The sequence below is a fragment of the Harpia harpyja genome, chromosome 1, assembly GCF_026419915.1.
Source record: "Harpia harpyja isolate bHarHar1 chromosome 1, bHarHar1 primary haplotype, whole genome shotgun sequence".
Taxonomy (NCBI): Eukaryota; Metazoa; Chordata; class Aves; order Accipitriformes; family Accipitridae; genus Harpia; species Harpia harpyja.
Window position 1 is genome coordinate 73,096,823 of NC_068940.1, and position 21,243 is coordinate 73,118,065.

At 41.0% G+C, this 21,243-nt stretch overlaps 1 protein-coding gene across 2 annotated transcripts in view; it reads left to right on the forward strand.

Moving 5' to 3' along the window:
* The window catches only part of IGF2BP3 (insulin like growth factor 2 mRNA binding protein 3), a 119,124-nt gene that overhangs the window by 22,617 nt on the left and 75,264 nt on the right, over positions 1-21,243 (forward strand). For both annotated transcript variants that reach the window (XM_052800040.1, XM_052800030.1), the window contains one exon: positions 3,035-3,083. In XM_052800040.1, the coding sequence (XP_052656000.1) occupies positions 3,035-3,083 (49 nt within the window). The remainder of the gene's footprint in view (positions 1-3,034; positions 3,084-21,243) is intronic.

Below are 21,243 nucleotides of genomic sequence, written 5' to 3' on the forward strand. Positions count from 1 at the left end.
TCTGAGCAGGAGCTGCGGAGGTTATCGCAGCACGTGGGGGATTTGGTCTCTGCCTGCTCGCTGCTAGGTCAGTGCTCATTCTGGTCCTGGGAACACAGAAACACCTCTGTCATTTCTATCTGTTCTTTCTGTGTGGGGAGAAGGGCAGAGGGGGAAAGAGGTTACAAACTTTGTGTGTTTTTATGTGATTTTAAGAAATATATTTAGATTTTTTTTTTAATAGGAGCTTGATAGTAACTGAAATGTAGAAGTCTCAAAGGTGTTCGTGATCTTTTATCTTACACTGGTTCTGTGTGATTCATCTCTTGGCCATGCAAAGCTTTATTCTTTTTTTTTCTATTGCTAATTGTGATACAGCAATAATGTAAAAAAAAAAAAAAATTAAATTTTCACATGCATCAGTAAAGACCAGACTTCAAACTAGTGCATTGGGTGACAAGTTAAAATTACTTGCAGTGCAGCCAAGCAACTGATGAAGGTGTAAATAGTTTCAAATTAAATGATTCATATAGCTATTCTTGTATTTTTGAAGTGACCTTTTAGTTTTGTACAATAGGTGTCTCACTATTGCCGTAAATTGAGGTGCACAGCAGGACTGTACCCGTTTTGTACTTGGCTTGCCGTTTCCTTTGGCTTTTTATGAATGGGGTAGAGGAACTGGTTGTTTTAAGGTGGCATTTCTTCCTTGCTACTCTCCCTTCCTCCTGCTCCTCCCTTTCAGGATGTTCAAGTTATTTCTGTAATACAAACGTTGGCTGGCAAAAGTTTTAAATTGCATCAAACTTTTCAGTTCCTCGAAGTCATCCGGGAAGAAAAAAAGCCTCCAAACTTTGTGTTATGTCCTTTGTTGAGTAAACATAGAGATTGCTTTTACTTGGTCCACCTTTCAAGTGTTGGGTAGTAAAGGAGAAGATACGTAGGTTTTTCTTCTGAAATGAAACGTGAGGTGGTAGTTGTGTGTGTGAAACTTGTATACATGCTTCTGGAAAGGACTTTTTCTTGCTCTCCTTCTCACCAGTGGATATACAGTGCTCAGCGTGAGCATTTGTTATCTAGCTTGGTGTGGAGCTGGGGTGAGACCTGTTGTTGGTGTGTTGGCTGAGCTGTTGCATACTTGGATCCTTCTGCAAGTGACACTCCTTGCTACAAAACTCTCATGAATTTTAATTTGAATCTACAAGTGTGAGAGACTAATGGCATGACACAGTTTGAAGCACATTGAACAGTGTATTGGCTGCCAATTTTGTGGTTTGGGATTTTTCTGCATTAAAATTTCTCAGTATTTTTAATATTGAATGAAGATCCCCTTTTATGTTCTACTTTAGGACCCAGCTTTCAAGTTTCAGGTTGCTGTGTGAGATTATTTTGATATTTCAGAGCAGTATATCATTACTTTAGGGTGATTTGTTTTATAGCAGTATCGCTAGCTGAGATTCCAGTTTAAGGAAATCTTTGCAGACTTCAAGGAAATTCCCCCCCCCATTACAGTGAAGCAGCTCCTGACTCTTTCTTTGCTTTATTGGAGATGAAAGCTTAAACAGAGTTGTGTGTGGTTTGGGTTTTCATTCTCCCTTCTTTGCCTCTTTATATGATCAAATGCTGAAATCAGCTCTTACTTGCTTGAGAGGGAGTGAAACCAGCTGAGAAATGCTGCACAACCGAGACCCAATCACCTTTTCTGGGGGAAGCATGCTTGTTGCTTGATCTCGTGGTTGCTGTAGTGTTGGGTTGTGACACCTCTGTGTGAGGAGAAGTTTGGGCAAGGTGGCTTTGTGCCGTAAGCTCCGTCTGCACCCTGAACAAAGCCTGTTGAGAAGAGCATTTCAAGATGTAAAACATGCACTGCAGGCCTGTGTGGGTGGGTGTTGGTGTTAGGGAAAGGAGTGCATTTTCAAAGGATCTGTGGGGGAAAATGAAAGCTTTCGATTTTATTACTAGACAGGAACATCTCTAAAACTTGTTTTGTTGCAAGATTTTACTGGCTTGTGTAAGTTTAACAAACTTCTGTTATAAAAAGTCCTTAAAATGCGAAGCGTTTTTCTGTGAGAGGTCAGTATTGAGCAATTAAAACACTAAGTAAAACTGAGTGTTTGAACACAAGACACTTATTTTTAGCTGCTTTGGTGAACCAAACTGTAGTTGAGACCTTCAAAGCTAGACCGCTCTGTGTTGTCCCCTCTCCCTTCCCCAGATCTTCCCTGCCTAGCCAGACTGACCCCACCAGCATGCCCTACCTGAGCCCAGCTGAAACTGTGTTAATCTACACATTCTTGTAAATCCCAAGGGTTTTGTGGCATCTCTGGCATTTATTTGTTCTCTCACTTTGGGGGAAGGGAGGAGACAAAGGACTTGGCTGTGAAGGCAGCCAGCACACTGCCAGGCTTTGCAGTAGCACTTCAAAGTGAATGTTTTGTTTACAAGATAAGTGAAAACTGATGTAAATTTGGGGTGAAAATACAATGAATTTACTGATTCTTACCACACTCTCCTGATCAGGGATGGAGAATGTCAGCCATATAAATGTTAGAAAATAGTCCATCATTAGGCTAATGAAAAACTTAATATTGAAGCAAATGTATTTATTCAAATTTATATTCTCTTTCTTGAAGGGGTGTAGAATCCTGAAGTATCCTCTTGGTGAATTAAAAAAAAAAAAAGAAATTCTTAAAGTGTGTAGAGGGGAACCCAGTACAAATACATGGGATTATCACACCCATTTATAATGGAGAGAGTTAGATACTGAAGGCCTTAAAACTGAAATAGAAATAATCTTCAAGAAAAGCGGAGACTTCATGAAATGTAACAGCTGTCAAATGTGTAACAAGTATTTCTGTAACAGCTCTTTGGACTTGAAATGGTTTTGACCCGACATTCCCCCCCCAGCGATCTGTTGGGTTTTTCGAGTTGTGTATTTAGTTTTGCCCCTCTTAGTATGACAGATGCTTAAATGTACGACACTGCTATGTATAGTCTATCTTACAATAATGTTTTCTTTCTGTTTTTTTACAAACTATTTTATTTAATTTATCTGCAGGAGTCGGAAGCTTCAGATCAGAAATATCCCGCCTCACTTGCAGTGGGAGGTAGGAAGTTACTTTAAAAATTATCTGTGCTTAAAACTGTGTTTCTGTTTCTCTCTTTATCCACAAGACTTTTCCCCTTCCCCCACCTTTCATTTGCTTTGCACACACCACCCATTCTGTTCTGGGGAAAAATCCTTTGGAAGAGGGAACAATAGAGCCTTCTAAGCAATTCAGATAACTGCCTTCATTTCTGCTCTCCGAGTTAACCATAAAAAATGTTGAAATGGATTCCTTGGTGAATGCTGACTTCCTGATGCAGTCACTCTCTTTGACTGAAAGCTCGTCCGTTTTGGACTTTGCTGGTGTCTGGTGTATGAGTTCAGTAAACTTAATACAAGTTCATATTTAAATACTTGGCCAGAAACTTTACAAAAGCAGAAATTTAATGCTGATCCTTTTAGATTTTTTTGTTTGTTTGGGGTTTTTTTTGTTTGTTTGTTTTTGTTTTTCCTTGCTCCTCTATAGTGGTGGCATTATAGCAAATTGTTTGCTCATGCTATTACGGTTATTGGCTCTCACCAATATATTGTATACTTGCTGTTTACACTCCACAAATAGTGTTTTAATTTTTGCAGTAGATGGGCTACTGTGAGAAGGGATCTGTTTTCGTTATTGTTTTTCTACCTCGTATGTGTTTAAAATGTTGTTTTCACATTTTACTAGTGGTAAGTCATCCTTTTGCCTGAGGGGGATTGGAGGGTGGAGGGTTTGAGGATAAAGCTCCAGTAGCGTTGTTCTCTGAGCAGGTTTGGTCTGACTTCTTCATCTGATTTTTCCATCTGCAGCTACTTCTTTCTTTGCACTGCCCAATTGCTTCCTAGCTTTGGAGCAAAATGGAGGCATTGCTCTGTCCAACCTAGGCTGTCAACCACAGGTTTTCTGTAAGATATCAGCACACACCACCTCTCGTTGCTTCAGTCTGTCCTTCTGGTGTGTGCTGTCCATATAAACATTTCCTCTGCATTTCCCAAACCTTGAGTTCCCCTCAGTTGAATCGTATCCACCCGATAATGTTTTATTTCAAATTCTTAACTGCTTTTTTGTCAAACTTTTGGGAAGAGTAGTAATAGAAATGGTTGAGGGTGACTGGTTTGAGGATTAACTTATTTTTTGGTACAAACTTCCTCTGAGGATTTTGTGTAGGAATAGTGAGTATCAGAGCAGAAGCATATGATTTGGAAAAATATGAGTAAACGTGGACGTAAGCACTGTTGAGCAGAGTACATAAAAATGCTTCTACCTGCTTGTCCCTTCTTCCATGTATGTAGCTATTACCTGCAATTTACAAGCAGTATCTACCCTGTTTCCCATCTGCTTCCTGATTTTTAAATTGTTTCCCTTTCCTTCTCCATTGCTGCAGTTTCTGTGGTGACATCTGGTCTCAGACAGATGTTCCCTCTGCCCCACCTTTTCAAAACACTTTGTCTTCCTAAAGTTCCCAAGGAAGAGTTAAAATTGTCCTTATTAACATCATCTCAACCTTGCATAGATGTCCTGAAGTTGCTTGTACAGACTTGACCCTTTGTCTGAGTGCAGAATTTAGAGGGATAAAGCCCCCAAATAACTTCTACAATACTTTTGTGTTCTCTTGCAACATCAGGGCTGCTTGCCAAGTATGGTTTGTCCACAAACTTCCTTAAGTTTTTCTTTGTAAGTGCTGGTGGTCTGTCAATTCTGCACTAAGCAGGTAAGTTTTGTATGTCCTCAAAAGAGTGCTGATGACAAAATACAGCAACAGGTGATTAAATTCATCAGGGAATTCTTATGTCAAGCTTACCTTGGGCTTTGGTATCTTTTTTTTTTTTTTTTTTGGTGCTAAAAGACCTTGCAAAAACTTCCTTTGACCTCTGTAAGAAAGTTTTGGATGATTCTTCCTTAAGACAAGTCTTTCTTGCAACCAGTTGCTTGGTAGAGAGAGTAAAAGTATGTATATACAGACAGGGATTTATATTGAAGCCAATGTTCTTGCATAAGGTTTTCTGAGGGGATGGTGTGTGTGCACACGTGTGGCAGCTGGAGCAATTTTACTGAAATTTTCATATAGTCCCTCTGTGCCAATCTGCTTGCCTCATCACTCCTTTGTTAATTGCTTGGATCAAGACTGACTTCTAATGGGTGTGAAATCCTTAAAACCGAACTAAAAACAACTGCTGAAAGAGGTCTCTAGGTTAGTTCAGTCTATCAGCCTTCATGTATGTTTGATATTGAAATACAAAACACACTTAGTACTCTGCAACACCTTTCTTTTTACAGTGACATAGGGATATGTGAAAAGAATGGAAGAAAGATTAATGTTCTTGTGAAATTTTTTTCCCAGTGTAACCATTATTGCGAAGGTTACCGTGTCATTCTTTGCAAAAGTATTTTCTTAAGCTCTGTTGAAATAATTGCCTTGTTCTAATTTTGTTCTTTATAGAAAACAAGCATTTTACATGGTAAGCCTATGGGTATGCCCCTAGCAGTCAGTGCGCGTGCCTCTAGTTTGGTGCTTCATAGCTGTTCTTGTAGCCAGTGTGTCACACAGTGGTACCTGTAAGTCCTGGGCTGTGTGGGACTGGGACCCAGCAAGTGTCTCAGTGCACACCCGCACCCAACAGAGATGGTCCTTGGCTTATAACAAATCGCCCACAAAACCTCTTATTATAAGGAAGGCATCCATAATGTTCTCAAATGCAGCTTGTTGCGTTTGGAGAAAGCGGCTGTGGAAGAGTGGTAAGGATGCTGGTCCCACAGGGGAATGTAGCTGAAGGTTTGTAGTGTGAAGTGTAACAAGAGTTTGGTAGTAGCTCCTACTCCTGAGCACCCCAGAGAATAGTATTGCCTGGTTTTCAAAACCAGAAAAACTTTCAGGGAATAAATTGAAGCTTAATCTGAACTGAGAAAGTTTTGCAATACATCAGCTGAGGAAGGTGCCCCATTGTTGATATAGGTGCTTTGTTCTCCATGCAGATGTGAGCTGGCTCTTAAGATTCATGAAATGCCAGAGTAAATGAGTTTCCTGTGAAAACCTTGAAACTGTTTCACTGGTGTATCTTCTTACCTTTCTAAGAGGCATGTGTGCCTATTTAGTAAAATCTAGTGCCTTTAGTACCATGGAAGAGAGAAAACATTGAACTTTAGTCTTAAGGAAACCTTGACTTCCCCTTGGAATAAAGTGGATATCCTGAAGACTCATGTGAGGTAGGACACTTGACCCATAGTTATTTCATACAGATTGGAAAATAAACAGTGGGTGTAAATGGCCACAGAGTAACAAGCATTTATTAATAAAAGATTTTCATAAACTAAGTATGCAAATTCAGGTTAACTATTTGCTTTTCTGGCTGCCTTTTTGGAGAAAAATATTGCAACTAGTTTTCTGCTTCACATGGGTTTAAGTTACTGAACAAAATACTGACTCTTATAACCAGCCATAGCAATTGGACTTGTAGTTGTTTCCTCTGGGTAATGTAGGAGTTCACTGCGTACTAATCAGACCATCATGGTATAAGTAAATAGGTAAGATAACCTTTTTAGACCATATTCAGGGCTAAGTGGTAGCAGAAAGGTGGATAGTGACCTGCTATAATCTGCTGAGTTACTACATTGAAACAAAACCACAAGGTTGCTATCCTGAAGAGCTTGCTCTAAAAGCGCAGCTGTAAAAGATAAAATTCTAATGTATTCCAAGGCATTCAAGGTTAAGTTTGTACAAAACTTGCCTGGCAATTAATTTGAACTTCACAAGAAGATTTTTGGCAAGGTTCTGAAGGTTTCTGTACCTGTGGGTTGGGTACTCGTTGCCCAGCTAGGAGAAACTGGAGGTGGAGGGAAGGCAGCATCTCTGTCTGAACTAAGAAAATTTAGGACTTGCCTCAGACTGAAATTGGAGTCTGGACTGGAATGGGCTTATCCAGGATCATGTTCTCTACTCATCCAGGAGGTCGTTAGCATTTTTCCCCCTTCCCTCACTAGACTGTCTGGGTTTGAGGACACTGGATCAGTGCCCATGTCCCATAAAAGCATCATCACTTCTGGAATACACCTTCTTCCTTTTTTTCTGCTTGCATATAAATTGCATATGAGGTTATTGTATCAATTTAGTAATTTGAAGGACATGTGCATGATCAGATTTTATTTTTTAAACAAATCAGTTTCACTTGTTACAAAGTTTTTTTTGGTGAAGCAAACACTCAAAAATTAGTGCACCTTTTTTAGTGATAGTAGGTGGGTATAATTGCCCCACCCCCCAACAAATACAAAGTCTAGATTGATGCTAAGAATCATGACAAGTGAAGGATTTGGCACACCACCTTTTCCCACTCTCCACACATACCAGTCTCATCTCTCTCATTGGAAACAAGCACCCTTGCTCTATGGTCTTTGCAGAAAAGTAAATAGATCTCTCTTACTCCTTCCTGAACCACAGTCTGTAACATACTGTTTTGACTCCTAATTTGTAACTTCAAGTGTTCTCTCACTTAGCTTGTGAGTGTTCAGCACCGGAGGTGTATTTGCAAGACAAAACGATATGCCTTCTAGGAGAAGGTCTAGGTGTGGTGATTTAAAACTGAAGCACCTAGAGGTTGTTTCTGTTTCAACATGATGGGGATCTAAGTAGAGTTCTTTTGAGAAGAAATTGTTATGTGAAATGTCACTTTTTTTTCCTTTCTTTTAAAACATTTTAAAACTAGCTTTCTCAGTGTAGAAGATGCTTCAAGAGATTTTCTTTCCAAATATTTTTTCCATGTTTAGTGAATAAAGTGCTAGAGAACAGACTTTCAGGACACAGATGGTGCCAGAAACAGCTCTTGCTGGCTCAGCAGGAAGGTAGCTGTTGAAGAGTTCCCACTTATCTTCTGTGGGCTTATTTCCTTAGTGGTTTGTATGGAGCAGATAAACAGATACAGTGTTGATGAACTTTGTAACAAAAAAGGTAGACTAAAAGCCTGTGGAGTGTGAACCTGTTGAGTGAGCAGAGAAGCAAGAAAAACATTGTGAATGTGTATTCCTAGATTTGCTGTGAGACTTGCAGGTTGCTTTCAGGGACAGAAATGTGTGGGAAGGGAGGTCTGATTTAGCTCTTCCAAAGGCAAAAGCATGTTACTAAACAGGGTTTGCTTTTCCTCACTTTTTGGTGGAAGTGAAAAATGAAGTCTCGTAGTTATGCTGAGACCTCTGCTGTTTTAGATTCTCCAAGCAGAAGTAGTAAGGGAAAAGAAATTCTAGATCAGAGTTGCAATGTGAGTGCAGGTTCTGCATTGAGATTTCTGTCAATGCAAGAGAGGTTTGAGCCATCTCCACCCATCTGCATATTTTATAAGACAACTTTCAGTTTCTTTAAAAGAATCGAGACTGATTCTGATTGTGAGTAAATGTTAGTAAATCTTCTTACAGTGCACATAACTGTTTGTCTGAGGATCTGTAGTAGCTTGTGTCGCTGCTTTGATTAAAACAGCTAAGCTGTGTGGGGTGGGTTGGTTGTTGGTTGGTTGATTTTTTTAATCTAGAGATGCAGTGTAAAAACTAATCTTGCTGAATGATACCTGCTTATGATGCAGCTTATTCTAGAATACCAAGGATATGAAGAGGACAGGTGGGGAACTTGTGGATTTTAAGAAAGGAAGAGAAAAACACGAAACCATTGCAATTAAGAATAAATTGGGATTATACAAAGCAGATATTTCTCATAAAGCAATATGTAAAGGGGATATGTAGGAATGAGCTGAGCTACAATGAAAAGAATTCTAGAAGAAAGATGAATCAACAGTAAAGAGGTTTAAAATGTATTGAAATATGATCTTTCACCTCAAGCCTCCTCCAAGAATCCTAACTTAATGTAGTGCTATAAAAATAACATACAGCTATAAAAATGCTAGCAGAATGGTAAGCATGCACAAATTGTCTGCTGCTGCCTGCTAGGTGTGGGAATATCTGGTAGGGATCTCTGTTTTCTGTTTCCTCCTCAGTGTGCTACATCAGGCGCTAAGCTGTACTTTTTGCCAATTACTACTAGTCCTACTCAGCAGGAGAATGGAGAACATGTTCATCTGTTCTCTGCAGCAGTCTTTTACATATTTGAAGACCTATGCTGTTTAGGGAGGGTTAAGGAGAGAGTTTAAGTTCTTTCAATCTCTTCTCAGGACTCTTATTTCTAGGCAATTGATTGTTCTTAAGTCTCTCACCTGGTAATGTCCCATGAAGCTTCTCCAGAGTAGTTTCTGGAGTTTAAGATCACTTTGAGCTCTTATCTTGTCCTCTGGTATGTTTGCACTCCATTTCAGCCTTGTGCCATCTTCAAATTTAATAAACACAAACCTGGCACAATGCTAGATGTGGTGGTCCCTGCAAACCCTAGGAAATGGAGCTCTTTATTTTGCCAGCGTTACCTGGCACTGATCACAAGGTCAACTTCTTACCTGCTGTTGTAGTGTTGGCTGTGTTTACCTTATGATTCTGTTGCACGGGGCAGTGTCAAAAGCCTTCTGAAGAAAGATTCCCCCCCTCCATAGACTGTTAATTCTGTTATAATGAGAAACTTGAGAGATTTATCAAGAATTATGCACATCAGAGAAAGGTTGAATGCTGATCACCTGGAACTACAGGATAGAGCAGCCCCTGAGGCAATGCAGAGCACTTGGGCAGCACTGCCTCCTCCTGGTCTTGGATCTATATCCAGGGGAGCATGGGGGGGGGTGTGCTGCCTTTGCTCCTCTCCTGCCAAAGGGGAAAGAGAGGATGGCCGCCTTTCCTTTCTGCTATCTGACCTGGGCCCCACACTCTGAATTAACTATTTTGCCTGACCTGCACATGTTTACCACCATGTAGCTGGGCTTAGCAGCAGGTGAGGCAATCTGATACAGGAAAGTGACTGTGTCTGTGGCAGACCACCCAATTTTGCACTTAAGACATCATACTGGCTTATGTTGGGATTTTAATTGCCTGGCTTAATTATAGGAGGTGATATTTACAGGTATATGTGAGGTATATGTGAGGTAATAAACACCTTTTGCAGGTGTTTAAAATATAGGGTGTGGGAGTGAAGGTCCTTGGATAAACATGCAATAAGCATATTTCTCACTCGGAATGATTTATTCATATGAGTGTGTTGGCTATAGCGGTGCTGATAATTGTCTTGTTATAAACAAGGGAAAAAAATCTAATGTGGGAAGTAATTTTCTTTGAGAATTGGACTACAGTGTTTTTTACTTAAATCAGGATTGTATTAAAAATAGTTGATAGTGATGTTTTTATCAAATGTCTGCCCCCATTTAAGAGTTAATATCCCAGGTGCCCCCACTGAAGATACTTTGCTGTGTTTTTATAATAGTTGTAGGCTTAGAAATGTAGCGTTGGATTAGTTAACACAATATTTTTCTTTAGGAAATTAGTATTGCGGTAGCTTAAGTAAGGAATAGAGACGTTAGAGGGGAGGTCAGGGCTCTGTTGTGCTAAGCACCTAGAAGATACGGAAGGTGGTCTTCCAACCACAAGAACTAGACATAATGTTAGTACTCTGTGTCAAAGAAATGAGAAGACTCACCAGGTCAGAGCTGGCTCGACTGACACAGTTTAGAGGTGTGTACTTGATTCTCTTCCTCCAGGTGGCCAAGGTGATAAGTTGGAAGAATAGGAAGTGGAAGATTTTGGGCTCCTGCTGCAGGAAACGTGGTGTTGGGCAGTTGTTCAGGCAGCCACTTTGACTTGTATTTGTATGGCAGAGGCAGGAAGGTTGGTTGAGCAACTTTTGAAGAAGATGCTGAAATGCCACAGCCTTTTGACTAGAATATTAAGCAAGCTGGAATAACTGCTAGCTTCTCTCAATGTGCCAGGTAGTCAGCTGCAGTGACCATGCAGGGCATGGTTTGCAAGCTGTTGGTTAACCCTGCTGTGGAGGGGGCAGGACAAGGAGTGGAGGGAAGCATCCACTTGGACATGAGACTTTTAATCTGTTGTCTCATCTGAGTTGCACAGATTTGTGACTCGGTGAGTTGTGTAGATCTCCGTGTTGGAGTATGAACTGCTTTTGACTGCAATGGGCTTTAATGTCAAAGCACAGAAAAGCAGTGAGGTTTAAGTGCTAAATGTGGCCATCCCAACTAAGACATGCAGAATGTTTATGTCTTTGGAGACTGGATTTATGGGTCTATATCTTATTTTCCTTCCAACATTCAGTGGGAGAAATAGTTAAGTGAATGGTTTTTTAAAAAAAAGTGACTCAGTGTGACTATTTAATCAGTGCAACTGATCCAAACTTTTCCCCCCATCCAAATTTGTTCCATTGTCCTGTGACTGAGACGAGAAAAATTCTGTTTTCATGACTAGTTTTTGATCTTTGAGGATAACGGAAGGCACAACCTGCAATCCCTTAACTTTTTCAGAAATGTTCCAATACTTAAAACAGCTGTTAGTGTGCAAGAATTTTGGCATTGTCACCATGGGGTTGTTTGGCACTGTTAGAACAATGTGTTGCTTACAAGGCTAGAATAATATGGTTACTTTTTTACCCTGTCACTAATAGTGACTCCAAAACTTGAGAAATCTTAAGACACACAAGGCTTGCTTGATTCAAAACACTTTTTGGGAAACCAGCCACCAAATCTTGCGTTTTATCTGCAGTTCTAGAAAGGTGTCTGTGAAGACCTTTGTTCAAGGGCTCAGTTGCCAGTGTCTTGCACCCCTTAGCTATAATTTTTACTTAAGGAGTCACTTTAATCATGGTGCAACCTCTTTATCCAATGTTGTGACATGTCCTTTCATAGAATTACAAAACCATTCAGGTTGGAAGGGATCTCAGGAGGTCTATAGTCCAACTTTCTCTCAAAGCAGGGTCTGTACTGAATTCAAACCACACTGCTTAGGGTCTTGCCCAGTCTTGGAAACCTCTAGGAATGCAGTTTGTGCAACCTCTCTGGGTGACCAGGTCTAAGGATTAATTATTCTATGAGTGAGAATTGTTTTCCTTATACCTGGTGAGGACATCTGTTGTGTCAATTTAAGCCTGTTGTCTCTTGTCCTCCCACCCTGCACCTCTGGGAAGAGCCTGGCTCTATGTTCTCAGTGACCTCTGGGGCAGGCTGCTGCTATGCTCCCGTCAAAGTTGTCTTTTCTTGGGCTCAACAAGCCCAATTCCCTCAGCCTCTCCTCACTGGAGAGGTACTCCAGTCCCCAATCATCCTGGTGGCCCTTCACTGAACTCATTCCAGGTACTCTATCTTTCTTGTACTGGAGGTCCCACAACTGGATGCAGTATCTACATGTGATTGATTATCCCCTTTTACTCAGCATTCATCAACTTTCCTCCATCCATTGCCTGTGCTCCTGTTAATACAGCCCAGGCTGTTGTTGACCTTCTTTGCTGCCAGGACACAGACCTGGCTTATGTTCAGCATGTTGTCCACCAACAGCCTGCATGGTCTTTTCAGCAAACCTGTGCTCCAACCAGGCAGTCCATAGCCTGTACCAATGTGCAGGGGATTATTCCTTCCCCAGTGCAGGACTTTGCATTCATCCTTGTTAAATTTCATCAGGTTGCTGTTGGCCCATTCCTCTAGCCTGCCTAGGTCTCTCTGGGTGGCAGCCCTGCCCTCTGGCATGTTGATTGTTCCCCTTGGTTTGGTCTCATCCTCAAATTTGAGGAGGGGGTGCTGTACCACTTCCTCCAGGTCATTGACAAAGATGTTAAGCAGGACAGGCCCTAGGACAAACCACTTCTTACTGGCCTCCAGGCAGAGTGTGGCCAGGTGGAGTACCATCCTCTGAGCCCAACTGTTATTCATTATAGTATTATTACTGGAAATTAAGCTGGATGTGGAATCTCTGCAAGTCTGTGACCTGCATGCACAGGAGGGGAAACATGTCTGGGAATGGTATTGCATCTCTGCAGATAGAACTTAGGCTGCATGCCATTGCTGGATAAATTTCCTTAAACACAATGATAAATTAACCCATTGTTCAAACCACCCTTAAATGAGACAGCCCAGAAGTGAAATAAGTAGCATCAACACACTGCTGCTTTCTTCATTTCACATGTAATCGCATGATCTTGATTCTCACTGGTACTCTAATAGCATAAAATACAAACTGCCAAGGGACTAATGGTGACAGTTGTAGCTTCTGAAAACTTTCCATTTTGAATGCAACCTCAGTTTAGCAAGTTGTAATGGAAGTCCCAAAGTGTGTTTTTTTAACCTATGAAAGAATATACATATTTAATAAGAAAAATGTACTCTTATCCCTGTCAAAGCTATTGACGTAGCTTTTCTGTGTCTTTTGCATGTAAACTTAGTCTTTCCTAATTAATTCTTCATGCTGCCTGATATCTTAAATCTTGCTCACTTTAGTTTTTCTCTGTGAAATGAGGAACCAGTAGTTCTTACAAGTGTTGGGTTTTCTGGGGAAGAAGCTGGGAGTGTGCAGCCCCAAAATTCCCAATGAAATCAGATGTCAGTACGTTATTTGTTGGCATATTTGAATGTCCTGGTTTCAGCTGGGATAGAGTTAATTGTCTTCCTAGTAGCTGGTATAGTGCAATGAAGCTGCTAGTAAAGCTACATGCTTTTATAAATGAAGATGCCCTTCAAGTGTTGTAAAATTGATGTGATTAAGAAACTAGTTACTTCTGTCCTGTTCTTGGAGAAGTTCTGAACTAATTTCAGTTACCTGCCTTGAAAGAAGATGTCATTAGCAGGGATTGTCTCTTCAGACTTGCCAGTCGTATAATTTGAAAAGAATTAAAAGAAATGCATAAATGAGTTGTTCCTCAGGCAATAATAGGAGAAATGTTATGAGCTCTTGTTTGTGGTAGCCAAAGGAAGAGAAAAATATTAACTTTAAGTAGCCTCGATGATTCTTTTTTTTTAATCCATTTGCTCAGTTTGTGCATAAAGAACATAAAACCAGCAACACTGGGTCAGAAGAAAGGTTTATGTATATTCCTGTATCCCACCTTTGCTGTGCCTTGGGAGGGGTTCAAGAACAAGGGCAAGGATATAGCAATAGCTCACCAGAGCAGTCTCCTGGCTTCCAGCATTTTGCAGCCCTGTAACCTACTGACCCAGAAATGATGCTGCTGTATTTAAGAAATCCATCTAGAGTTTCTGTGAACATGTTCTTGAACCAATGCAAATTCCAAGCATCCACAATATACTGCAGTGAAGAGTTGCATGGTTTTAGGGTATGTTGCAGGAAGAACCATCTAATCTCACATGCTTTGAACTTCCACCTGCCTCCCAGCTCCTGTCTTGGAGGGAACAGTGAATGGTAGTACCTCTGTGACCTTTTTCTCCCTCTGTATTTCCCTTATTATTTTAAGGACCCTTATTCCTCAGCCATTTCTTTTCCAGGCTGAAGAGCAATAGCCTGCTTAGTTGTTTTTATGTGGAAGGTGTTCTGCATCCTTTGATTATTTTTGTCCCATTCTTGGAAATTCTACTAAGTGATTTGGAGTTGAGGGACTGAATCTGCACACAGTTATGTCATTAATTTTAGGTTATTTCAGTTTATGAAGGTAGTTGCTGTCAGAGACCTCTGTGTATGTCTTGGGTTTTGCTCTCCTTTTTTTTTTTTTTTTTTTTTTTAAAACAAAAGGTTGTAGTGAAACTGGTGGAAAAGCTAATCAGTGGAATGGGGTTTGCTGCTTATGTCTCAAGAGATGAGCAGACTTTTCTTTTTTATGACAGCCATGGGAAAAATCAACATTATCAGTAGTGCAGATCCTCCCCTGGGCTTGTTGCTAGTTGCCAGGAAATGTTACATTTGAATCATATGCGTACCACATGTTGACCTAACTTTATGCAACTGGCTCTTGTGTGGAGGGAGGGAAACAAGATGTGCTTATTTCCAAGGGGCTGGCTAGTTCCAGCCCAGCTGATTCTATAAAGCAATGGTAATCAGCACATCTCTCCTTACACTTGTCTTAAGCATGTGGGATTTTTTTGTCTTGTTCACTAGACAAGTAGAAAGTGGCTCTTAGACTACCTCTCTGATGAGTAAGTCTGCTGAGACTGTTGCAAAGGCTGTGATGCTGCTGCTACTACTGCTACAAGTCTTCTACTTCATTGCTACTTGTACAAGCACACTGCTTCATTGCCTCTGTGTTCCCCTTCCACAGTGACTGTTTTGGTTGCAGTCTTGAACTCGGCCACTCAAGAATGAGGCCCCACCCATGCCTCTTCTTGCAGCTCCTACTTGCTTTCACCTAGTGCTACAGAAAAATCTTGAGTTATTTCTTGGGCGTGTGGGGAAAAGGAACAACATGAGCTCAGCTGCAGAATCTCCTGCAGAAAGAGGGAGACCCATAACCGAGGCAAACAGAGAAGCTGTTGTACCAAGCAAGGGGAAATGCTACAGGCTTATGGGAAGGCAAGAGATGCCAACAAAATCTGCACCTGCATACTGCCATTTCATCCAGCAGCTAGTGCTCGCTCCAAGAGTCTGGATATGGTAGTGGGTCAGGTACTGGCTGCTGGGTTGAGGCCTTGGAAAGCAGCAGTGATGACATGAAGAATAGGTAGGAGATCTTTAAGATGTAGGTGAACACCAACTGAGCCAAAAGCTGCTGAGCAGGGGGAAGGGAGATGAAGTTGTGTTAATGTATTTCCTTTTTTAAGTTTTTGTGTTATTCTAAAGCCTGAAGCTCCCTCTGATCTTGTGTCCCAAATTGGTAGCCAAGTACATGTGGGCAGGGAAGGAAGGGAATGTAACTTGAAATAGCTCCCTTATTTTCAGATGCTTTGGATGTTGTGGCAATCAAAAGGGGAGATGTGACTAAAAGCCATCAAAACCACTTCCAAGCACATGCCTTTTAGTGGAGCAAATGAGCAGGATTTTTAGAATATAATGCAAACAGGAACTGTAGCCCACCATTAACTGGGGGTGGGAAAGAAGATATATTAAAACTATCCTTGCAAACAGCTGCCTTGTTATAAAGCCTAATAGGGGATTGAATGCATGTGTAAGAAACGAATTCAAATGAACATTTCTTGACACCTTTTATTGGGTGCTGGGGTTTTTTTGTTGCTCTTAATAATAGAGTTAGGCTGTTGTTAGTGAGTAGTAGATAGCTATTCATGCAACACTTTCACTTATTTGCTCACATAGTTCCCTTGCTGAACTCGTAGTTAACCACTGTGAGCAGCAACCAGGAGGCCAACCTCAACCATGTACTCTGAAGTGGAGGGTTTTAATGATGTGTCAGTGGCTTCTAGGTAGGTGTTCCTCAGCCCTTTGTTGCATTGGGTGTATAATTAAATCTGTAGCCTTCATCTGACTGCATATAGCAGCTGTCGCCCTTTTGGATGTGGTCTGAGTTACAAATCTGCTGTTGATGTTAGTGTGTGCTAGTGTCCTCCTGTAGTTTCAGCAGGCTTTTGGTCTGGGAAACTTTCACAGGCTACCTTCTCAGCACTCCTTTCCTTTTCTTGGCATGTTGTTTTCTGGTTTTCTCCATCCAAATGTGTAGAAATCTACAGGAACCATTCATGTGAGCTTATACTGAAGTGATGTCTATTACATCCCAGCTACAGGACTACTACTTTTTTTTTTCTTTTTGAGTATGTGACTTCTGTGAACCTGTAGCATTCCTGTAGGTAGTGTGGCATTGCTCATTATCCCTAACTTTGATTTGTGGGTATTGGTTGTTGCACCCCAAATGGTTGCTGGTTTAGGTTACTGTCGCAAGCTGGGATGACTTAAGTACTTGAGTGACTGCATCTTTATAGGAAACTTTCTTGTTGCCCCTTTGTATCAGCCTCTCGCCAACATTCAGTAATTAGTGTGCTTTGTCATCAGGTTTGGGTTTTATACTCAGGAGGCATCTGTTCCTGGTGACATTCTGTTTTCTAAACGTGTAGTAGAAGAAACAGTGCAGTGGGGGGCATACTGAAGACTTGAAGCCACTTTGTATCTGGGACTGCAGTGGGAGTGTGCAGAGGGATTTCATGCTAGATTAGTGACTGGGACTCTTCTGACTGTGCCATCTCCAATGAGTTGTGATGGACTACGAACACCTTTAGGAATATATGCAGATGGCTGTATAGCAGATATGAACTTCTCTTAGCTATGCTGTGTATACCCACTACAACCAGCCCTCAGATCTCTGAGGTCCACAGCTCACTGGCTGTGAAATTCATTGTGGGATCTAGGAGGAGGGTGGAAGGACTACAAAAGGTATCAGAGATACCTGAACTTTTGCCATCTCAGGAGTTGAGAGGAAGGAAAAAATAAATAAATCTGGTGTTGCTGCAAGGTGTTGGAGACAAGTGCCCATAACTTCCACCACTTTGCTATATGACTTAACTTCTGGTCTAAGCCAATGTCCAGTGGTGCCTTTGGACTGTAGAAATGCACGTTGGTGATTGTTTTGTGTGGCTGTATGTTATGAAAGTAACTTCTGTCTTCAGGAGACAGATAGGAGAATTCTCAAAGTGGTGTCCTTACCTGACTAATGAAATACGTTAACCTGCTTCAACATGGAAGTGTGGTTTTATTTACAAAATAGATATAAGCTATAATGCTTTGTTTCAGCTTGTCAAACTGTGGTCTTGCAGCTTCCCGAGGTTGTGCGAGGCATTGCTGTGCTTGCAACTGCCCTTTGTGCCTTACTGTTTAAAGTCTGCGGGCAATCCTTTCTTCCATCCATTTGGGAAGTTGCTGTCTGTTGCAAAAGCAAAGACAGGAGCAACTTCTTTTCCTCTTACAGTAGGAACACTTGATTTTTCTGACATCATGTATACCTGCATGTCAACAGTTCCCATTAATTTGCCAGAACCAACCTGTTTAGCGGCCACCCTTCTGTTTGATTGTTCATGTTTCCATTGTGGAACTGCTGTTCCACACCATTCAGACAGTGTGTTAATACAGCTTCACAGAGCCAAGCAACAGGTCATTGAGACTGGAATGCATGAGGGATGTTAGAGCTGCAGCCTCCAGTATCCTTGGACTGCGTTGACTGCTCTGCATTGCTCGAATCCTTCTGCGTGGTATTAGCTTCTGAGCTTTGTGGGATTAAAAGCATTGCCCTACCACGTGTAGCTGGTTAGATGTCTCTCTTCTGCTTGACAAAGAAGGTATAATGCTGGTTTTTGCATTTTCTTTGCAGCAAGGCCAGCTGTTTTAGTGGTTGATTGGGGGCTTCACAAATGCAGAAGAGACCACCTGGCTTTGAGATTAGGGAGGGAGCTCGTCAGGTCTGTCTGGCCATGTGTGCTTTCCTGTGCTGGGGTAGTGGCAAACCTGAAAATTTACTGCTGATGATGCAAAGCTGGTGGGAGCTGACCCCAGGTTTCTGCAAGGCAGGAGGTATTGTCCTGGGCTGAGGAGCAAACAGGTTTCTGATGGCAGAGCTCAGAAGTTCCTGGGGTGGCCTCCTGTCAGAGATCGCTGCTGCTGCTCCTGAAAGCCATCCCTCGCAGTGCCCTGTGCCTTTCTCTCAGACAAGGGTCACCATGTGCATGTGCATTACCCTATTAGTGTGGTCACAGACATGCACTTCTGCAGCATGTGCATATCTCAAAGTATTTTTAAATATTTATATATTAATATATAAATGAAAAAAACCACAGAGCTTCTGATTTGCAGCAGAATTTGCCCCTTTCAGAGAAGCAGGTGATACAAGTTGTGTGAAATGGTGGAATGGAAGTAAAGTTACATGCTGGTTTTTGTACTGATGCAATAAAAAAAAAATTGTGTTTGGGGAGCGAGCAGATTGTAGGCTGCACAGTAGTGGAGTGACAATCTTTGAGATGCAGTGGCATTTGACACTTTTGCTCTTTGGATTTCTTGGTTTAGTGGAAGTAAATGCAACCAGAAGTGATCAACAGCTTGTCCAGCAGCACTTTGACTACTTCCTAGTGTGTATGTGGTAGAAAATATGGTCTCTCCAGCCTTCTTATGTCTAACCAAATTCAGGTGGTTGGGTTTGGGACAGAGGAAGTTTCCATTTTGCAAGTAATAGAAAAAGTTGCCTTCAGTCTCAATGGGAAATTTTCAATGAGTAATGATAGAGCTAGTGTGTAAAATGTAAGAGCGGGCACCACTGACTTTTCTGCCAGAGAGTTGTGTGTATGTGTGGGGAAACCCCTTAAAAAACCCTACTGACTTCTGCAGCATGCTGGCTTGGTTCCCTGTTGCTCCTTTGGGTCATGGCAAATGCGCTTTAGCTGTAAAACTGAAGAGTTTGAAGTTTTTGGAAGTGTTGAAAAAGAAATACTTCTCGAGAGTATTTATCCTTTGTGATCTAGTTGGAGCAAATAAAGGTACCAACTTACTTTCTTGTGAGTTTTCTCTCTTTCAGGCAATGGTAAGTTTATAATCAAGTGAGGGATCATTTTAATAATAGGTTTCAGGACAGTGATACCATCATGTTCAAATTGTGACTAACAAGTTAATTATAGATACTGTATATTAGTTCCGCTTTTCTTTTTGACATCTTAAATTTGGCAAAAGAAAAATGTAGATTATAAAAAAATTGAAAATTAAAGTCTCTAGTTGAGTTCCAACATCTCATGCACAGTTACTTAAACTTTAAAACATGCTTTTAAATAGATCTTCCCAGACTGTTAGTCTGATGCCAGATGAACAGTTCAGGGGTACTTCTATAAATCAGTAAAAGAAAATTTTATCACGAGATGAATCCCACATTTTGCGTGCAAAGAAGAAAAGTTAAAAACCAACCACCACCACCACCGCCCCCTGCAACAAACCAACAAAAACCCAACAGAAATCCCCTACTCTGCTTGTCTTTAAATCTGCTAATAAGCATTTTCATAACATTATCTGAAACAAGTGTGCTTCTCCATGAATTATTCTCTCATTTGAGGCCCCTGCCTTCCTCCCTGAAAAGTATTTGGTATTTACCAGTTGTTTCTTTCTGAGCTGAGCAAAAAGCAAGACAAATAATAAGCTTCCATTAGCTTACCTGTTTTCTAAACTTTTCTGATGTTGATGTTAGTAGAAAAGCAAGTGTAGGTAATGCACCCAGTCCTGTTGCACACTGGAGTTTGTTTTTTCAGCAGGCAATTTGGTCTATGGCTTCTAGGCTTTCAAACTGACTCAAACTATTGGGTGAGGCTTCATACTTGAAGGCTTACTGCCCCAAAATAAAACTCCTAGCCTGTGAGTCAAGGACCTGTCCTTTTTGGCAGATAAGAGTGCTCTGTAATTCCCATTTTGCTTTTGTTTCAACTCCCTGTTGGAGGAAGCTGCTTTCTTCTCCCCCTGCCCCCCCCCCCCCCCCTTCTCTAATCACAGCAGCTACATGGTAACATCCTTATGCTGTATTCCCTGGATGCTAGAGAGCCTCTTGGGATTTGTAGGACACACAGATTTCCTGGGGGTCTTGCTTCCTTCAAAGGCCAGGGCAGGGCTGGGGGCAGAGGGCATCTCTTATCCTTATTCTCTTTGCTAGGGACTGGTGTCCAGTCACATTGGTATGGGGAAGATGTTTTATGAGCTTGAACTAAAGAGCTTTGGATCTGTGTGCATGGATTTTTCATTTTTTGTGATATCCTGATGCCAAAGGTGTAGTGCTTTCCAAATAATCTGATAGCAGAAAGCTGGAGGATACAGACACAGTTACCATACCAGCAGTGCTTGAAGGTGCATATAGCAAAGGGGTGGGAAATCTTAAACCTATTATTTTTTAGGAGTATGAGTAATTAGTACCTGGAACTATATAATTGTGAGCCTTTTTCCCACAAAAATGTGTAGTTTTTCAGATCCCTTTGCTCTCTCTTGTTCTATTAAGAACATGACTTTAAAAAGTTATAGAAACACCATAGTTTGTAGGCATAAGAAATACTTAGGGACAATGTTGCAAACATTACTTTAGACTTAATAGACTACTACTTCACCAGCAACTTTGTGGATGTTTTCTGTGAATTCAGTCTAAAATTCCTGCTTCTATTTAATTTTAAGGAAAACTGGAATTAAGTTTCTAAATGCATAAAAAGTATTTTCTGTATAACTGGAACTGCAAGGAAGTTTTATGTTGTGCTGGTCAAAGGAGGCAGGCTTAATACAGAGTCTTTATATTCTGTGCTAACCCACAACAGGAATCTTTGCACTTTTGATAAGTGTCAGCATGTATATCAGATGCATACAAGATCCTAAATTATTAAGACTTGATATGTTGTGGCTGTCTGGTGAATAAAGCTATAACATATATAATACTCTGCCTCCA